At 37.6% G+C, this 13,495-nt stretch overlaps 1 protein-coding gene across 2 annotated transcripts; it reads left to right on the plus strand.

Moving 5' to 3' along the window:
* Positions 1-6,783: 6,783 nt before the first annotated feature.
* LOC137740923 (MDIS1-interacting receptor like kinase 2-like) lies at positions 6,784-10,037 on the plus strand. 2 transcript variants are annotated; one of them, XM_068480728.1, is made up of 2 exons: positions 6,784-9,392; positions 9,476-10,037. In XM_068480728.1, the coding sequence occupies exons 1-2, from the start codon at positions 8,414-8,416 to the stop codon at positions 9,775-9,777; spliced, it is 1,281 nt and encodes a 426-aa protein (XP_068336829.1). In that variant the 5' UTR covers positions 6,784-8,413; the 3' UTR covers positions 9,778-10,037. Both variants share the same exon structure in this region; 1 of them encodes a protein (XP_068336829.1).
* The last annotated feature ends 3,458 nt before the right edge of the window (positions 10,038-13,495 follow it).

Here is a 13,495-nt window from a genome sequence, read left to right on the forward strand (position 1 = left end):
TAAATGTAATTAATATGCAATTGAGGAACGTGTTCAAAATATACAACTAATTCTATACACTAGAAAAGAAATGATATAAAATCGAATGAACAAAGGAGTGGGTCCTACATCGAGAGGACTCGAAGATGCCGATGCAGAAGTGCCTTGATGCCAAGATTGTATGCCTCGATTCTAAGTCTTGAGGCAGCGCAAAACAAATATGAGTAGACCAAGTTATATATAAATAATACTGAAACAATTATTCAACATACTAACCCCCAAAGTTTTATGAAAACTAATAGCTTAATAGGTGATAGGTTTTTCCGAAAACCCTAGCATGCCATAAAACTTCTCATGAAACATATATAGTAAAATGTGCTAAATAGTAGGATCATGTAACAGTATCTCACGGCCAAAGCCACCAACCTATGCCCGTTGGCAAAACCGTGACCACTAGAGACGCACAAAAACATTGAATATACTATTTCCAAACATAGGTACATATATCTCAAAAACATCTTCATAGCATATAGTCATCCATCATATATACTATAAAGAAGTGTAAAAACATGTTCATAACAATATATAGTCATCCATCATATATACTACAAAGAACATAAGTTCGATAAAATATGGTATTCCAAAATATTCTCAGTATAGCATGATAACCATAAAGTGTTAATCTAATTTACTCATAAAACGTTTCATAAAATGTAACCATTAAATCATACTTTTCATGTATGCATTTCTACTATTAAAACATGCATTTTAGAAAGGGTACACTCATATATACTTCGCCATAAAAAAGCCAAGCAAACTAGCGAAGATAGAAACGCCACAATAAATGCACCTAAGCACATAAAGGGTTCAATTAATAAAACTCTAATTAAATGATTGAATTTGGGAAAACGGATGTAAAAAATGGATTCATGACGTCAAATTACCCTAAGAATAGTCCTTGGTAAATTTCGTAAAAGTCAACACAAAGAATATTCTTTGAGAATATTCCCTGACGGAATATTCCATATGGGTCAATGGGTTTTGCTAGTCCCTAGGGTGGCCCGGTTCCATGGCCTAACTGCCTTGCGGGCCACTGGAATCATCAAAGAAGAACACCGGGTTTTTGAGTTTTCGCCGGGGAAACTTCTCTGGCTCCGATTTAGGGTCAAACCTTAACCAAAATCTACCATTCGAAAGCCAAATTAAAGGTAAGAGAATAAGGATTTGAGTCGTACCAAGATGGGATGAAGTTGATGTCAAGATCGACCAGAAAATGGCTCGCAAGCCACATACCCTCGCCGGAAAACTGGAAATATAAAAGTTATCTCTGCATTTAAACCACCCCAAAATATCTTAAAACATCCCAATCTACTCTAAAACCTAATCTATAGAGGTCTAGGGTGCTTACCTTAGTCGGAAGATTCGAAAACTCACGAGAGTCACAAACACTGTGACTGCACAGTGCCGAGATATATCGAAAGGAAAGGAGAGAGAGGAAGGAGAAGGTCTAGATGTTAGGAATGCAGGTAAGGTCCTTAGGGTTATAGTGTGTATGTAAGTATGGATGTGTGTGTGTGTGATCTTGTTGAAGAGAATAGCATCGAGAGGGAGAGAGGTAAGGGAAAACTAGGAGAGGTGAGGGAGAGGGAGAAAGAGCAATTAGGTCGGGGGACCAAAAAGTAAGGTGGACCCCTTGGGCACACCAAATAAGACCTAAAACAATATTTTAACAAAATATCCCAAACTTAATGAAATTACAAAAATACCCATTTGTTCCGTAAATTCCGGGACGGGTTGTTACAATTTCGGGTTAGAATCTATATTTACAAAACTTGAATCCTCTGGTTTGATCTCCGAAGATGTAAATTGTGTGTGTTGTTGATTTAAAGGTCGTAATGACTTGATATTGGATGAACAGATGACACAAGGTTTCGAATCTTGGCAATGGAAGAACCAGCACGTGTAGGGGTTCCTAGTGGTTCTTCACAAGTGTGACGAATAATGCATAGAGCTTCTTGAATCTTCCAAGTGTTTGAGAATTTGAGGGGTTTGGGAGCCTTAGAGCTTCAACGTCTGAGTGTGAGAATGATTTTCTAAACCTTTCTTTGTCTTGAAGCCTTGTAGTTATAGACTCTCAAAGCTTTGTCTACGGATGAACAAAGACTTGGTTCGTACCTTGGGTCGTAATTTGTGATTTGGCTCTATTAATTAATACTTGATTTAATCAAACAAAAAAAATATAAAAAATCAATATTTTCATTTGATTTAAATTAAAATTAATTAATTAATTAAAATTAAAATCAAATAATTCATTTCTACCAAGTGTTGACACATGTCCTCTTGATGACTCTCATGTGTGAGATACATGATACATGTCACGTAAGTCAAATAATTCATTTCTGCTAATAGTTGACACGTGTCCTCTTGATGACTCGTCCGGTTTTGACAAGTCACATGTCATGTGTACGATTGATGAGATACATGATACATGTCACATAAATCCTCGTATGTCGAAATTTAATGCGTTGATGAACATTTATTTTTACCAAAATTTACATATCTACACCTTTCTCTGACCGTATAGTAATTTCTCTCAAGAACTTAGAGGGCACTATACCGTTGTTTATGTACGCTTACATATATTGTAGTGTCTCCCAACTATATTATTGCTAAAAATTTGTAACCGGTTTCAAAACTTGTTCATATCTTCTCAATTCCCATGGGGGAGAAGTAGTATTGTTGGGATATTGGAATAAAAATGTTTACCAGTCCCAATCTTTTTTTTTTTTTTTTTTTTTTTTTGTTTTTTTGGTTTTATCATTTTTAACCAATGAGAGAAAATGCAACATTCCCCCCGCCCCACCCCTCCATCATAGATTGAGTAATATCTTAACACAATCTGTCTTCACAAATGTGAAAAGATAACAACACAATTAAAGTCAGAAATTTTTGGGCCATCCCAATTCTTAACTTTTGACTAAAGATGAATATGATTTTTGTAAAGAGTCTATAGACGAATCCAGATCCTCATTGTGAGGATTCTAGGAATCCGTTAATTGTGTCAGTTGATCGTACATCGTGCAGTTAAAAATCATATTAAATTTATTTATTTAAAATTAAAAACAAATAGTACCTAACAAAAATTGAGCACACGATGTACGATAAACAGACACGATTTACGGATCCTCAAGATCCTCACAAAAATGATCCGGAGATGATCTTGTTGGTCTATAGACTAACTTTGACAAATACGACACAAGGATTCACATATAAGCAGAAGTTTGTGGATGAAGAAATAAAATTATAAATGATCCGAGTGCATTATTTCAAGCTCGTGCATTGAACTTGGAATAATCCCAAAAATAGTGACTTGGCTGGACCACTAAAGTTAAGTTGGCACTTACAATATTTAATGATGAAACAATGCTAATAAACCAAGTCATATTTGTTGAAAAATAGAATCTCATACCGGTAAAAAAAAAATGTACAATTAATATAAGGCAGTTTCCACCACTAATATTATAAGTGATTAAATTGGGATAACATTGGTAATGTTGATGGTGGACTATGGTTAGACCTATAAAGTTTCACATGATATCAGTTAAGATTATTTTTTCGACACGTACACATCGTAGGCCCGATTTACTAGGCTTAAATTTGCCTCTTTAAGTTGGCTTTCGAAAAATTACTCTAGCTCCAACTTAAAAAGATTAAATGACTGGACCCTCAAAAAATTGCATTGGCCCTAGTACCGGAATGATGATCGAACTCTCGAAAAGTTGCGCTAGCTTTGATTTAATGACTTGACCAGTTCCTAGTAAATTGGCCATTGTGACTTGGATTGCCCCATGCCTTTCTTGGTTGGACAAGCCCAACCGTCGATTTCCGTCTTCCTGAATTGGGAAAGCAAGAACAAGTCTATTTTCCTTTTCTTCTTATTACAGGCGACCCAAAAATGAGTTCACAAGACACGACGCGTAGGCTCATTGCTTCAAAGTTGCCAATCTAAAGTAGTGTGCGTCACTTTATGTATCAAATTCAAATTTTCTTTTTTGTACAACTAATGTAACATAGACAATGACTGAAAAGAAACTGGCTTGAGTTTCATAGGAGAAGACAAAGTTGTATGGAATGCTGATTTGAGGTCAACAATTTAATGCATGTATTCTCCGTAAACAGACGGGTATAGTATTTGTGTACCTATTTCTCATGCCTTTTAGTCAAATAGATTGTGTTCGAGTTGGACAACAGTCATACAACACAAGATACAGAAGGCGGAATGACACAATCACGCAAAAACATGACCTATAGGAAGTATCGATGTACAAGAGCACTTATACAATTCCACGATATGTTAATATTCCACCATGCTTTCGAAGTTGATGTTCTCATTGGCCTACTCTATCGACCCTGGCCGGGCAAGGAGGATATCCCAAAAGCTTCCTAGGCCCAAGGACTAATCCCTCCGGAATATGTGAGATGCTCCTACCGTGCACTGCAGCACAGTGCCTGGCCACTTTGACAGTTTCGGGGTTCGAACCTAGGCTGGAGAGCACCAACCTATATTATTGAATGTGTAACAATCCATTTCAAATTTTATGTAACGAAAAAAATATTTTTGTATTTTCACTTTGAATGAGTTTTATTTGTTTTAAACTTGCTTTATGCCTTAAATGGTGTGCCCAAAGTGGGGCCCACCCCTGACTTTAGTCCCCCATCCCACTCTCCTCTCTTTCTCCTCTCCTTTCCGTGAGCTCTCTCACTCTCCCTCTCACAACTCTCTCTTCCTCTCGGCTCTCTCTGAAAACAGCCCTTCCAAGGGCCTTCCACAACAAACAACAACAACAACAATAACCCTCCACCACCATCCTCTCTCCTCTAGGTGAATCCATGAACCCAGAAAACACCCCAAACCTTTCCCTTACCCTCGACCGACACTATTCATCGTCTTCCTCGTCGAGTTTCTCACAATTCCGACGAAGGTAAGCCTTGAAATTGGTCCCTATCATTGTAGATCATGGCTAGGTTCACGGTTAGTAAGTTTTTGGGTGATTTTGGTGGGGTAGGAACTCGGAAAAGCTCAAGGGAAGTCACTGTGCAAATCTGGAAATTTCCAGGCCGTGGTCGTTTGGCCATCTTTCAGGCCATTTTCCGGCGAACTTGAAGGACCTTTTTGCCAAAGATGATTGCAAAACCCTAATTGTTGGATTTATTGAAATATAAATCAACCTTAAATTGTCAACAATGTAATAGGAATGTAATATTGGAAAATATTGATGAGATTGTAATTTGATTCCCTCTGAATCAATCTTATATTTCGGGTTTTGGAATACAATTAAGATTAAGATTGATTGAGTACTTGACAACAATATGAGGCTAATAAGTGGCATCACAGCCACTGATTATATGATTAAAACCTATTAAGTTTGAAGTTGGATTATATAATATTTTCATTAACTGCTTTTTTATTTTATTTTAATCTTAAATGACCAAGGTGTCATTGCATATGCTTGGCATACTAATTAAAATATTATCTGTCCCCAATATGTTTGAACAGAACGTCACATCCTTTTTAAGAAGGTATTATGCACCTAAAACGGAGATAAAACATCAAATTTGTAAATTACCGTTGCATCCTTTTATCTTATGAAATTTAAAGCACTTTTATTCTTTAATTTTCCTCATAAAAATTCACTCCAATCTTATCCTAAATCAAAACACTTTCTCTAGCCTTACTCACAAACACAAATTCTTCCCACATTTTGGTAATTTGACTCCGCCCGTAACAACATGACTTCTTATTTGATGACCCTACAAGTTCAACCACATTGATGCTCCTGTTTAAGATTCACTTCATAGAACTTGTCTCTAAAAACCGACATGTAAGAAAAAAGTTGCTCAACAATCTCCGGTTATGCCATAACATATTGCTGTCGGGTTTGCATGTTTTTTGGTCTACTGATGTAAAAAATGAGAGCCCTTCCTCATGCTCGCGTGCATGTTGAATGTGCAAAAAATTAAACTTCCAAGCAATTTCTATGGTGTTGATTATAAAATGGACTTTGAAATCTTTTCACACACTCATCAAGAAGTAGCCTGGATGGTGCAAGTAATGCTAAATTTTAAGATTAGAATTAGTGGACAGTTCGAATTTGGCACGTGATTTGACATAGAGTCAAACGACAAAATCCATTTGTAGACGGCTAAAATTTGAACCGATGAGGCTGCTGCAGCTGTCTACTTTTTTCAAAGCCAACACAGATATTTTAAGCCATCGGTGGATTCGAATTTGGTCTACATTAGGTCTTCCAATGAGAATTTGATGTCTGTGTTCACGCTTTTCTCAGCATTCACAGGACCACCAATACTATACTTGAAAAGTTGAAGGTACGAAATTTGTTTTCTTGCGTGTATATAATAAAATATTCAATCATGGACATGGACGTACAAGGAATCGTTGTCTACAGTCTACAGTGGGGCCATATACAATAAACAACAGTGAAAAACGAGAATTAAACACCCGATCTCGGATGCAAGAAAAAATATTTATAACCGCTTAAATTATGAGTCATTTACTGTTTTTTTTTTTTTTTTTTTTTGGCTACTTATAAGTTAGAAAAAAAATGAAATACGGGTTTTCCTTTTGTTTCTGATGTAATTGTCATTGAGAAAGGAGTAATTAAATTTGAGATTTCAAGTATGAGATAAATGTTTTTAATCAACTGAGCTTTGTGCGTATGTATTTGGCTTGGTATGTTATAATAAGTTCATGACTAGCAGATATGTAATTCATATCACTACCTACATGTTGGCATATATAAAAAAATATATTTAATACACTAATGGTGCCTGCACTGTGTACAAGCTCATATATTAGAGCACCTGACTCTTCCTCAGTGCTAAACCAGCTAATTAATTAGGCAGATGGTCTTCTTGAGCCATCTCCTTGTTTCCAGAAATGAAGACTTCCTCACAACCGAAAATCATGGCATCCCAAGAAGAAAAAGCACCTTCCACCAAAGCTGCTTCTTCACAGCATTCATTTCAACTCATTCCAATTATACTCCTCCTTATGTTGGCTTCTTCAGATTCAGAAGCAAAAGCAGAAGTTGTTGGCCAAGAAGCAGAAGCTCTTCTGAAATGGAAAGCTAGCCTTGACAACAATACAAGCAGACTCTCTCTTTTGTCTTCCTGGACTGGAAACAGTAATTGCAATTGGGATGGCATTTCTTGCAACAGTTTCGGAAGCATAACACAAATAAACCTCACTTTTTCTGGCTTAAGAGGTACACTTCATGCTTTTAATTTCTCAGCTTTCCCAAGTCTCATGAGCCTAAATTTAAGCCACAACGCGATTTTCGGAACCATCCCGTCGGAGATAGAGTTTCTGAAAAGCCTTCAAATCCTTGATCTTTCTGGAAACAACATCAATGGGTCCATTCCACATGAAGTTGGAATGTTAGGCAACTTAACCATTCTGTCCCTTAAAGACAACAATCTCTCTGGAAATCTCCCTACAGAAATATGCATGCTGAATTCACTGAGTGTGATCGATGTAGCAGATAACAGTCTCATGGGTTCCATTCCAGAAGCAATTGGAAACCTGATTAGCCTCAAGGAGTTGTATCTGATGGGAAATCAATTAATTGGAAATATCCCACCTGAAGTAGGAAAGCTCAAATTTCTTACTCATTTGGGATTGGTTGGTAACAAACTCAATGGCTCTCTTCCTTCAGAACTGAATAATTTTACATTTTTAAAGTGGTTGGCGTTGAGTAACAACAACTTTTCTGGCAGCATTCCCCACGATATATGCATCAGCGGAGCACTCGAATGGTTTACAGCACACAGCAATCAGTTGACAGGCCCCATGCCTAGAAGCTTGAGGAACTGCACCAGCTTAGTTAGACTGAGGCTTGAGAGGAACCAGCTGACAGCAGACATAGCTCAAGAGTTTGGCATTTATCCAAAACTAACTTATGCCGATTTGAGTTACAACAGATTCTATGGAGAGCTTTCAGAAAACTGGGAGCAGTGCCAAAGTTTACAAAGCTTGAGGCTCAGGAACAACAGAATTTCCGGGGGGATACCTCGGCTTGAGGGATCAGTTCCGCTCAATGTGCTCGACCTATCTTCAAATAATCTCACAGGGACAATCCCAAAGGAACTATGGAAGTTGACAACCTTGTTCGACCTTAACTTAGGTGATAACAAACTTTCAGGCAGCGTGCCCTCGGAGATTGGAATGCTAACCAATCTACAATATCTTAACTTAGCAGCCAATGATTTCAGTGGACTAATTCCGGAGAAATTAGGCGGGTGCACAGAGTTGTTGAGCTTGAACTTGAGCAGAAACAGATTTGGTGGGAGCATTCCTTTTCAGATGGGGAGCATAAACACTCTTCAAGTTCTTGATCTCAGCCAAAATTAACTGATGAGTGAAATCCCACCACAGCTTGGGAATTTGATGAAGTTGGAAGCCTTGAATCTCTCTCACAACGAGCTCTCTGGTTCGATCCCATCTACATTCAGTAACATGCTGAGCTTGACAGTTGTTGACATATCATACAACCATTTGGAGGGTCCCCTTCCCAACAACAAAGCGTTCCATGAGGCTTCGTTTCTAGCTTTTGCGAATAACACAGGCTTGTGTGGCAATGCTACCGGTTTGAATGTTTGCCCGTCCAAAACAAAGGGGGAGAAAAAGAGCAGAAAATCAGTTATCTTCATCGTACTCCTTGTTTTAAGCATCCTGTTTTTTGCAATTGGGGTAACTGGGGTTCTTTGTGTGGTCTGCTGTCGGCAGGAAGGGCAATCAAATGAAGACCAGTTTACGGTTTGGAGCTGTGATGGAAGACTTGAGTACGAAGACATCATTGAAGCCACAGAGGAATTCGACTCCAAATATTGTGTGGGGGTGGGAGGCAATGCAACTGTTTATAAAGCTGAGCTGCCAACAGGTCGGATTGTTGCGGTGAAGAAACTTCACATGCTGCAGGATAGTGGAGTGGCAAACCTCAAGGCTTTCGAGAGTGAGGTTCGTACTCTTTCAGAGGTTCGTCACAGAAACATTTTGAAGCTTTATGGTTTCTGTTCGCATCCACAGCACCCTCTTTTGTTGTACGATTACGTAGAAGGAGGAAGCTTGGAAAACATACTGACCGATGAAAACCATGCGGTTAAGTTTGGATGGATCGAGAGGGTGAATGTTGTCAAGGATGTTGCTAATGCATTGTCTTATATGCATCATGATTGTTCACCTCCTATAGTACATCGAGACATTTCGAGTAAGAACATCTTGCTGGATTTGGAATATCGAGCTTATGTCTCCGATTTTGGTACAGCTAAGCTCTTGAATCTTGAGACTTCAAATTGGACTTCGTTTGCAGGCACATTCGGATACAGTGCTCCAGGTACTTATCTTCTGAATTCTTCCATTTAACATAAGTACTTATTTCCTGCTTTTACTCATCATGACTTGTTCTTTGTTCTGCAGAGTTAGCATACACAATGGAAACGAACGAGAAATGCGATCTTTATAGCTTTGGAGTGGTTGCACTAGAAGTGATCATGGGAAAGCATCCCGGAGACCTCCTCTCCTATTTTTTGTCATTGTCATTAACATCAACACCCGAACCTATGAAACTGAACGACATCTTAGATAAGAGGCTCCCGCTTCCAGAAAATCATGTCGTTGAAAAAGTGATCACCGTTGCAAACCTTGCATTTGCGTGCTTGCGGACGAATCCCCAATCTCGACCAACCATGCAACAAATTTCCCGCGAGTTGTTATTTTGAAGGACCATTTTTGCCTTTTTAAGTTAAAACCCAATTACATAAGCTATGACGAAAGCTGGGCCGGAAGATCCAAACCATTCAAGGGAGAGAAAGAAATGTGGGCCGTTCAAGTTTTTGGATTTCCATGAAGTGAGCCAATGGAATATGAAGAGAGTAATACAGTTCCCTCAAATCAAGCAGATAAAACTGTCATTAGAACGTGATCTTTTGCTTTTCACAATTCACTCGTTTCATTTATTTACTGTTTTATTGTATTTACTTGCCTTCTATGACTTTACGTAGTTAGTTGTGTGTGTGTGTGTATATATATATATAATCTTTGAGAATACAACAATCATCGAGTCAATTAATCCAAATACACTTAGCCTCTCCTATTCTCTGCGCTACTTTTCCTTCCTGTGCCATTCTCAAATTCTATCTCGTATCAGCCTTAACCCTCACTAACGCTCATCAAACTCGATCCCCTATGGCCTCGATCACAGCTGCCTCTAACACCTCCACTATTGGCGATCTTTCTCTTCTTCTTCCACCATGACCGCCATCACCTTGTCCCTTCCCACCATCTTCAATATCTCTCACATGATCAATACTCCCTTGGATAGCCAAAACTACCTCTGTGGTGCTCTCAGTTTCAAGATATTCTTGACATTCAAGACCCTTGTCCTCACCATTCGTGATCAAATCCGCACCTTGAAACACGATTCAGAGAAACCTATCACTTGAGTACCTCCTACACGCCAAAAGCCTCTTTGACTCCCTTGCCACCATTTGTGCTGCCCTAAATGAGGCTGAACTCATTGATTATATTCTTGCTGGTCTCGGGCAAGAATATAAGGCATTTAAAACTTTTGTCCATCTTCGTAGTTCTATTTCGTTTGATGACTTTTATGACTTACTGATTCAGGAGGAGCACCTTATCAAGACAATATCTTCTCTTTCTCTGTCCTCTGGCATTGCTCTTGTTGCTGATCGTGCTTCCCCTGGCCATGCCAGCCACAACAACACCTCTACCCTTTCTCCTCGCACCAACGGATATCCAGGCAACAGTAGAGGTCGTGGTCGTTCTGGTCGTGGCGGTTGCTGCTCCCACAATACTTGGAACCGTCACACTAATTGGCATCCCCGCGGTCCATTGACTGAAAACCGTCCACCTCTTCTCCCTACTCTGACACCGCCGCCCACTCCACCTCAATATCAGTTTGATGTCCTCTGCCAACTATGTGGTAAACCTCATCACGGAATCTAAGAATGTTCGAAACGAGGAAATTTACATATTTCGCCACTACCATGTAAGAACAAGTTTATGATCCGAGGAACCCGAATTCATCCAATTGAATCACAACTTATATAAGCCTTTCATTAAACACACTCAAGAACAAAATCGTTAAAAACATACCTGCATTATTCGATCCTAATGATGAAGCCATTGCAGCTTCTGTGCTCAAAACCTTCTCCTCTTTTGAGATAATAACAGCTCTTCTAATCAAAGGTCTTAGAACAAAATAAGCCAGTAACCGCAAGAGCAGTGGTTTAAGCAATATATATAGTACTCCTCCGTCTATTCCTTATCAGAATCAGACTAGGATCTAAACTATACAAACCATAAAGAATTATGAATTCCAACACTAAGCTCTTTTCCCAAACCAATTGAACTTCTCTCAATATTGTTATCCTAAAACATTGAAGACAACCAAATAGCTTTAATCAAGCCTTTTCCATATCAATCTCAAACACTATGACCGGTTCTATTATATATTTCATACTCATAATCTTACATACCATACACCTTGGACATGCCGAGACTACTTGGGTGGTTGATTTTGGAGCCACCCATCATATGACTGTTAGAGTATGAGTATGATTCATATAGTTTGATAATAATCCTTGTTGTCTCGGATTACAATAAAGAAGTCTTAATATGTTTATAAGAGTTAATTCAACTGTGGTTTGGATTGAAACTCTGTGTTGATAAGCTCGGGTATAGAATTCATGCTTGCACAAGGATTTGGTCTTGTAATCCTTGTAGGATTGTTATAGGGCAATCTAGTAGTATAAAACCACAAGCCCCTGCTCTCACAAAGAATGTTCTTTTGTTCCAATTACCTATAACTTGGAAAGCATTAAGTTTTGCAGAGAAGAGAAGGCTTGTGCAGATTTTCATGGCTTCTTCGTCTATGAACATGTCTGCAGGTATGTACTGGTGTAATTGCTTCTGTTCTTACATTCACATTACATACACGATCAAAGGGTTGTCATTTAGTTGATTAATCCTTATGTTCTTGGCTAATGAGTTAATCTATAAGTTTATATTTCTTCTTACATGTGGTGTAAAAGCCAATGGATTTTTCATTTAAATTCAATCTTAAAATCGTTCTTTAAATTTGCAAACCAAACTGACCTAAAGGAACAAGTCTGTTTAAATTCGAATTGAAGTATACGATGTCGTGTGATTAGTATTCTTTAAAATTATGACCATTGGCTTCGGAAAACAAAACAATTACTATTAAAATTTTTTGACCGTTATCGAAGCAAAGAGGAAAAAACAACTCTTAATTTTCAATCTGTGAAGGAAAGATCCATAATCTGATATGGCAATTTCATCTTTCCCAAACATCATAAAATCAAAATTCTTGTATATCTATTGCATCCACTGTGTTGATTATGATGTATGCATATTAGGTAATTTCTATTTCCTCTTAATCCATCTTGTGTTAATATAGTAATACATAAAGATGTATTCTGTAATTTCTGCCATGATTAATGAAAAACGTTGAATGAAGATTATACAATGCGTTTGATTCCATATCTGCAGTTTATTGACATGTTGTTCTCACAATTGGAATTATGATTGGCGTGATGATTGAATTTCTGTATACACAGATGGGTTGTTTAATCTATATATGTTTTTCATGTTCATGAGAAATTTATATATATGACTAAATTGGTTCATAAGCATTGTGTGTTAAGTGAAAATGGATTGAAATCAAGAACTTTTGGTTCTTTTGTTGAGATTTCATTTTGAAATTGTGAATTTAAAAATGAAGTCAGGTTTTGTTCTTAAATTAAATGATGTTTTATATGTCCCAGCAATGAGAAGGAGTTTGATATCTGCACCAAAATTAGTGAAACAAGGTTTTGGTTTTTCTTGTGATGATCAAAATATTAACTTTTTTCAAAAACATAAGAAAAATATATTGTTATGGATAGTTGTTTTGTATGAAGAACTATGGAAATTAGATTGCATAGTGGTGGAAACACCTAGTTTTGTTTTAAACACGAGCATCAAAAGAATGCATGACTCTGAGTTTTCATATGAGCTTTGGCACAAAAGGCTGGGACACATTTCAAAAGATAGGATTTTGCAATTAACTAAAACTGATTTGATTCCTGCACTTGATTTCAAAAATGCCAAAGAGTGTATTGATTGTATGGAAGGAAAATTAACCAACACAAGGAATTTTGAGGCCAAGAGAAGTCAGAATCTCTTAGAAATTATCCATACTGATATTTGTGGTCCCTTTCCAGTTAAAACTATCTATGGAAATAGCTATTTTGTGAATTTCATTGATGACTTCTCTAGATATAGTTATACCTTTCTTATTAGTGAAAAATCAGTAGCACTTGAATGTTTCATAATCTTTAAGACTGAAGTTGAGAAACAACTAAATAGGGAGATTAAGATTGATAGATCCAAAAGAGAGGGAGAGTATTTTGGCAG

The sequence above is a fragment of the Pyrus communis genome, chromosome 7 (assembly GCF_963583255.1).
Source record: "Pyrus communis chromosome 7, drPyrComm1.1, whole genome shotgun sequence".
Lineage (NCBI taxonomy): Eukaryota > Viridiplantae > Streptophyta > Magnoliopsida > Rosales > Rosaceae > Pyrus > Pyrus communis.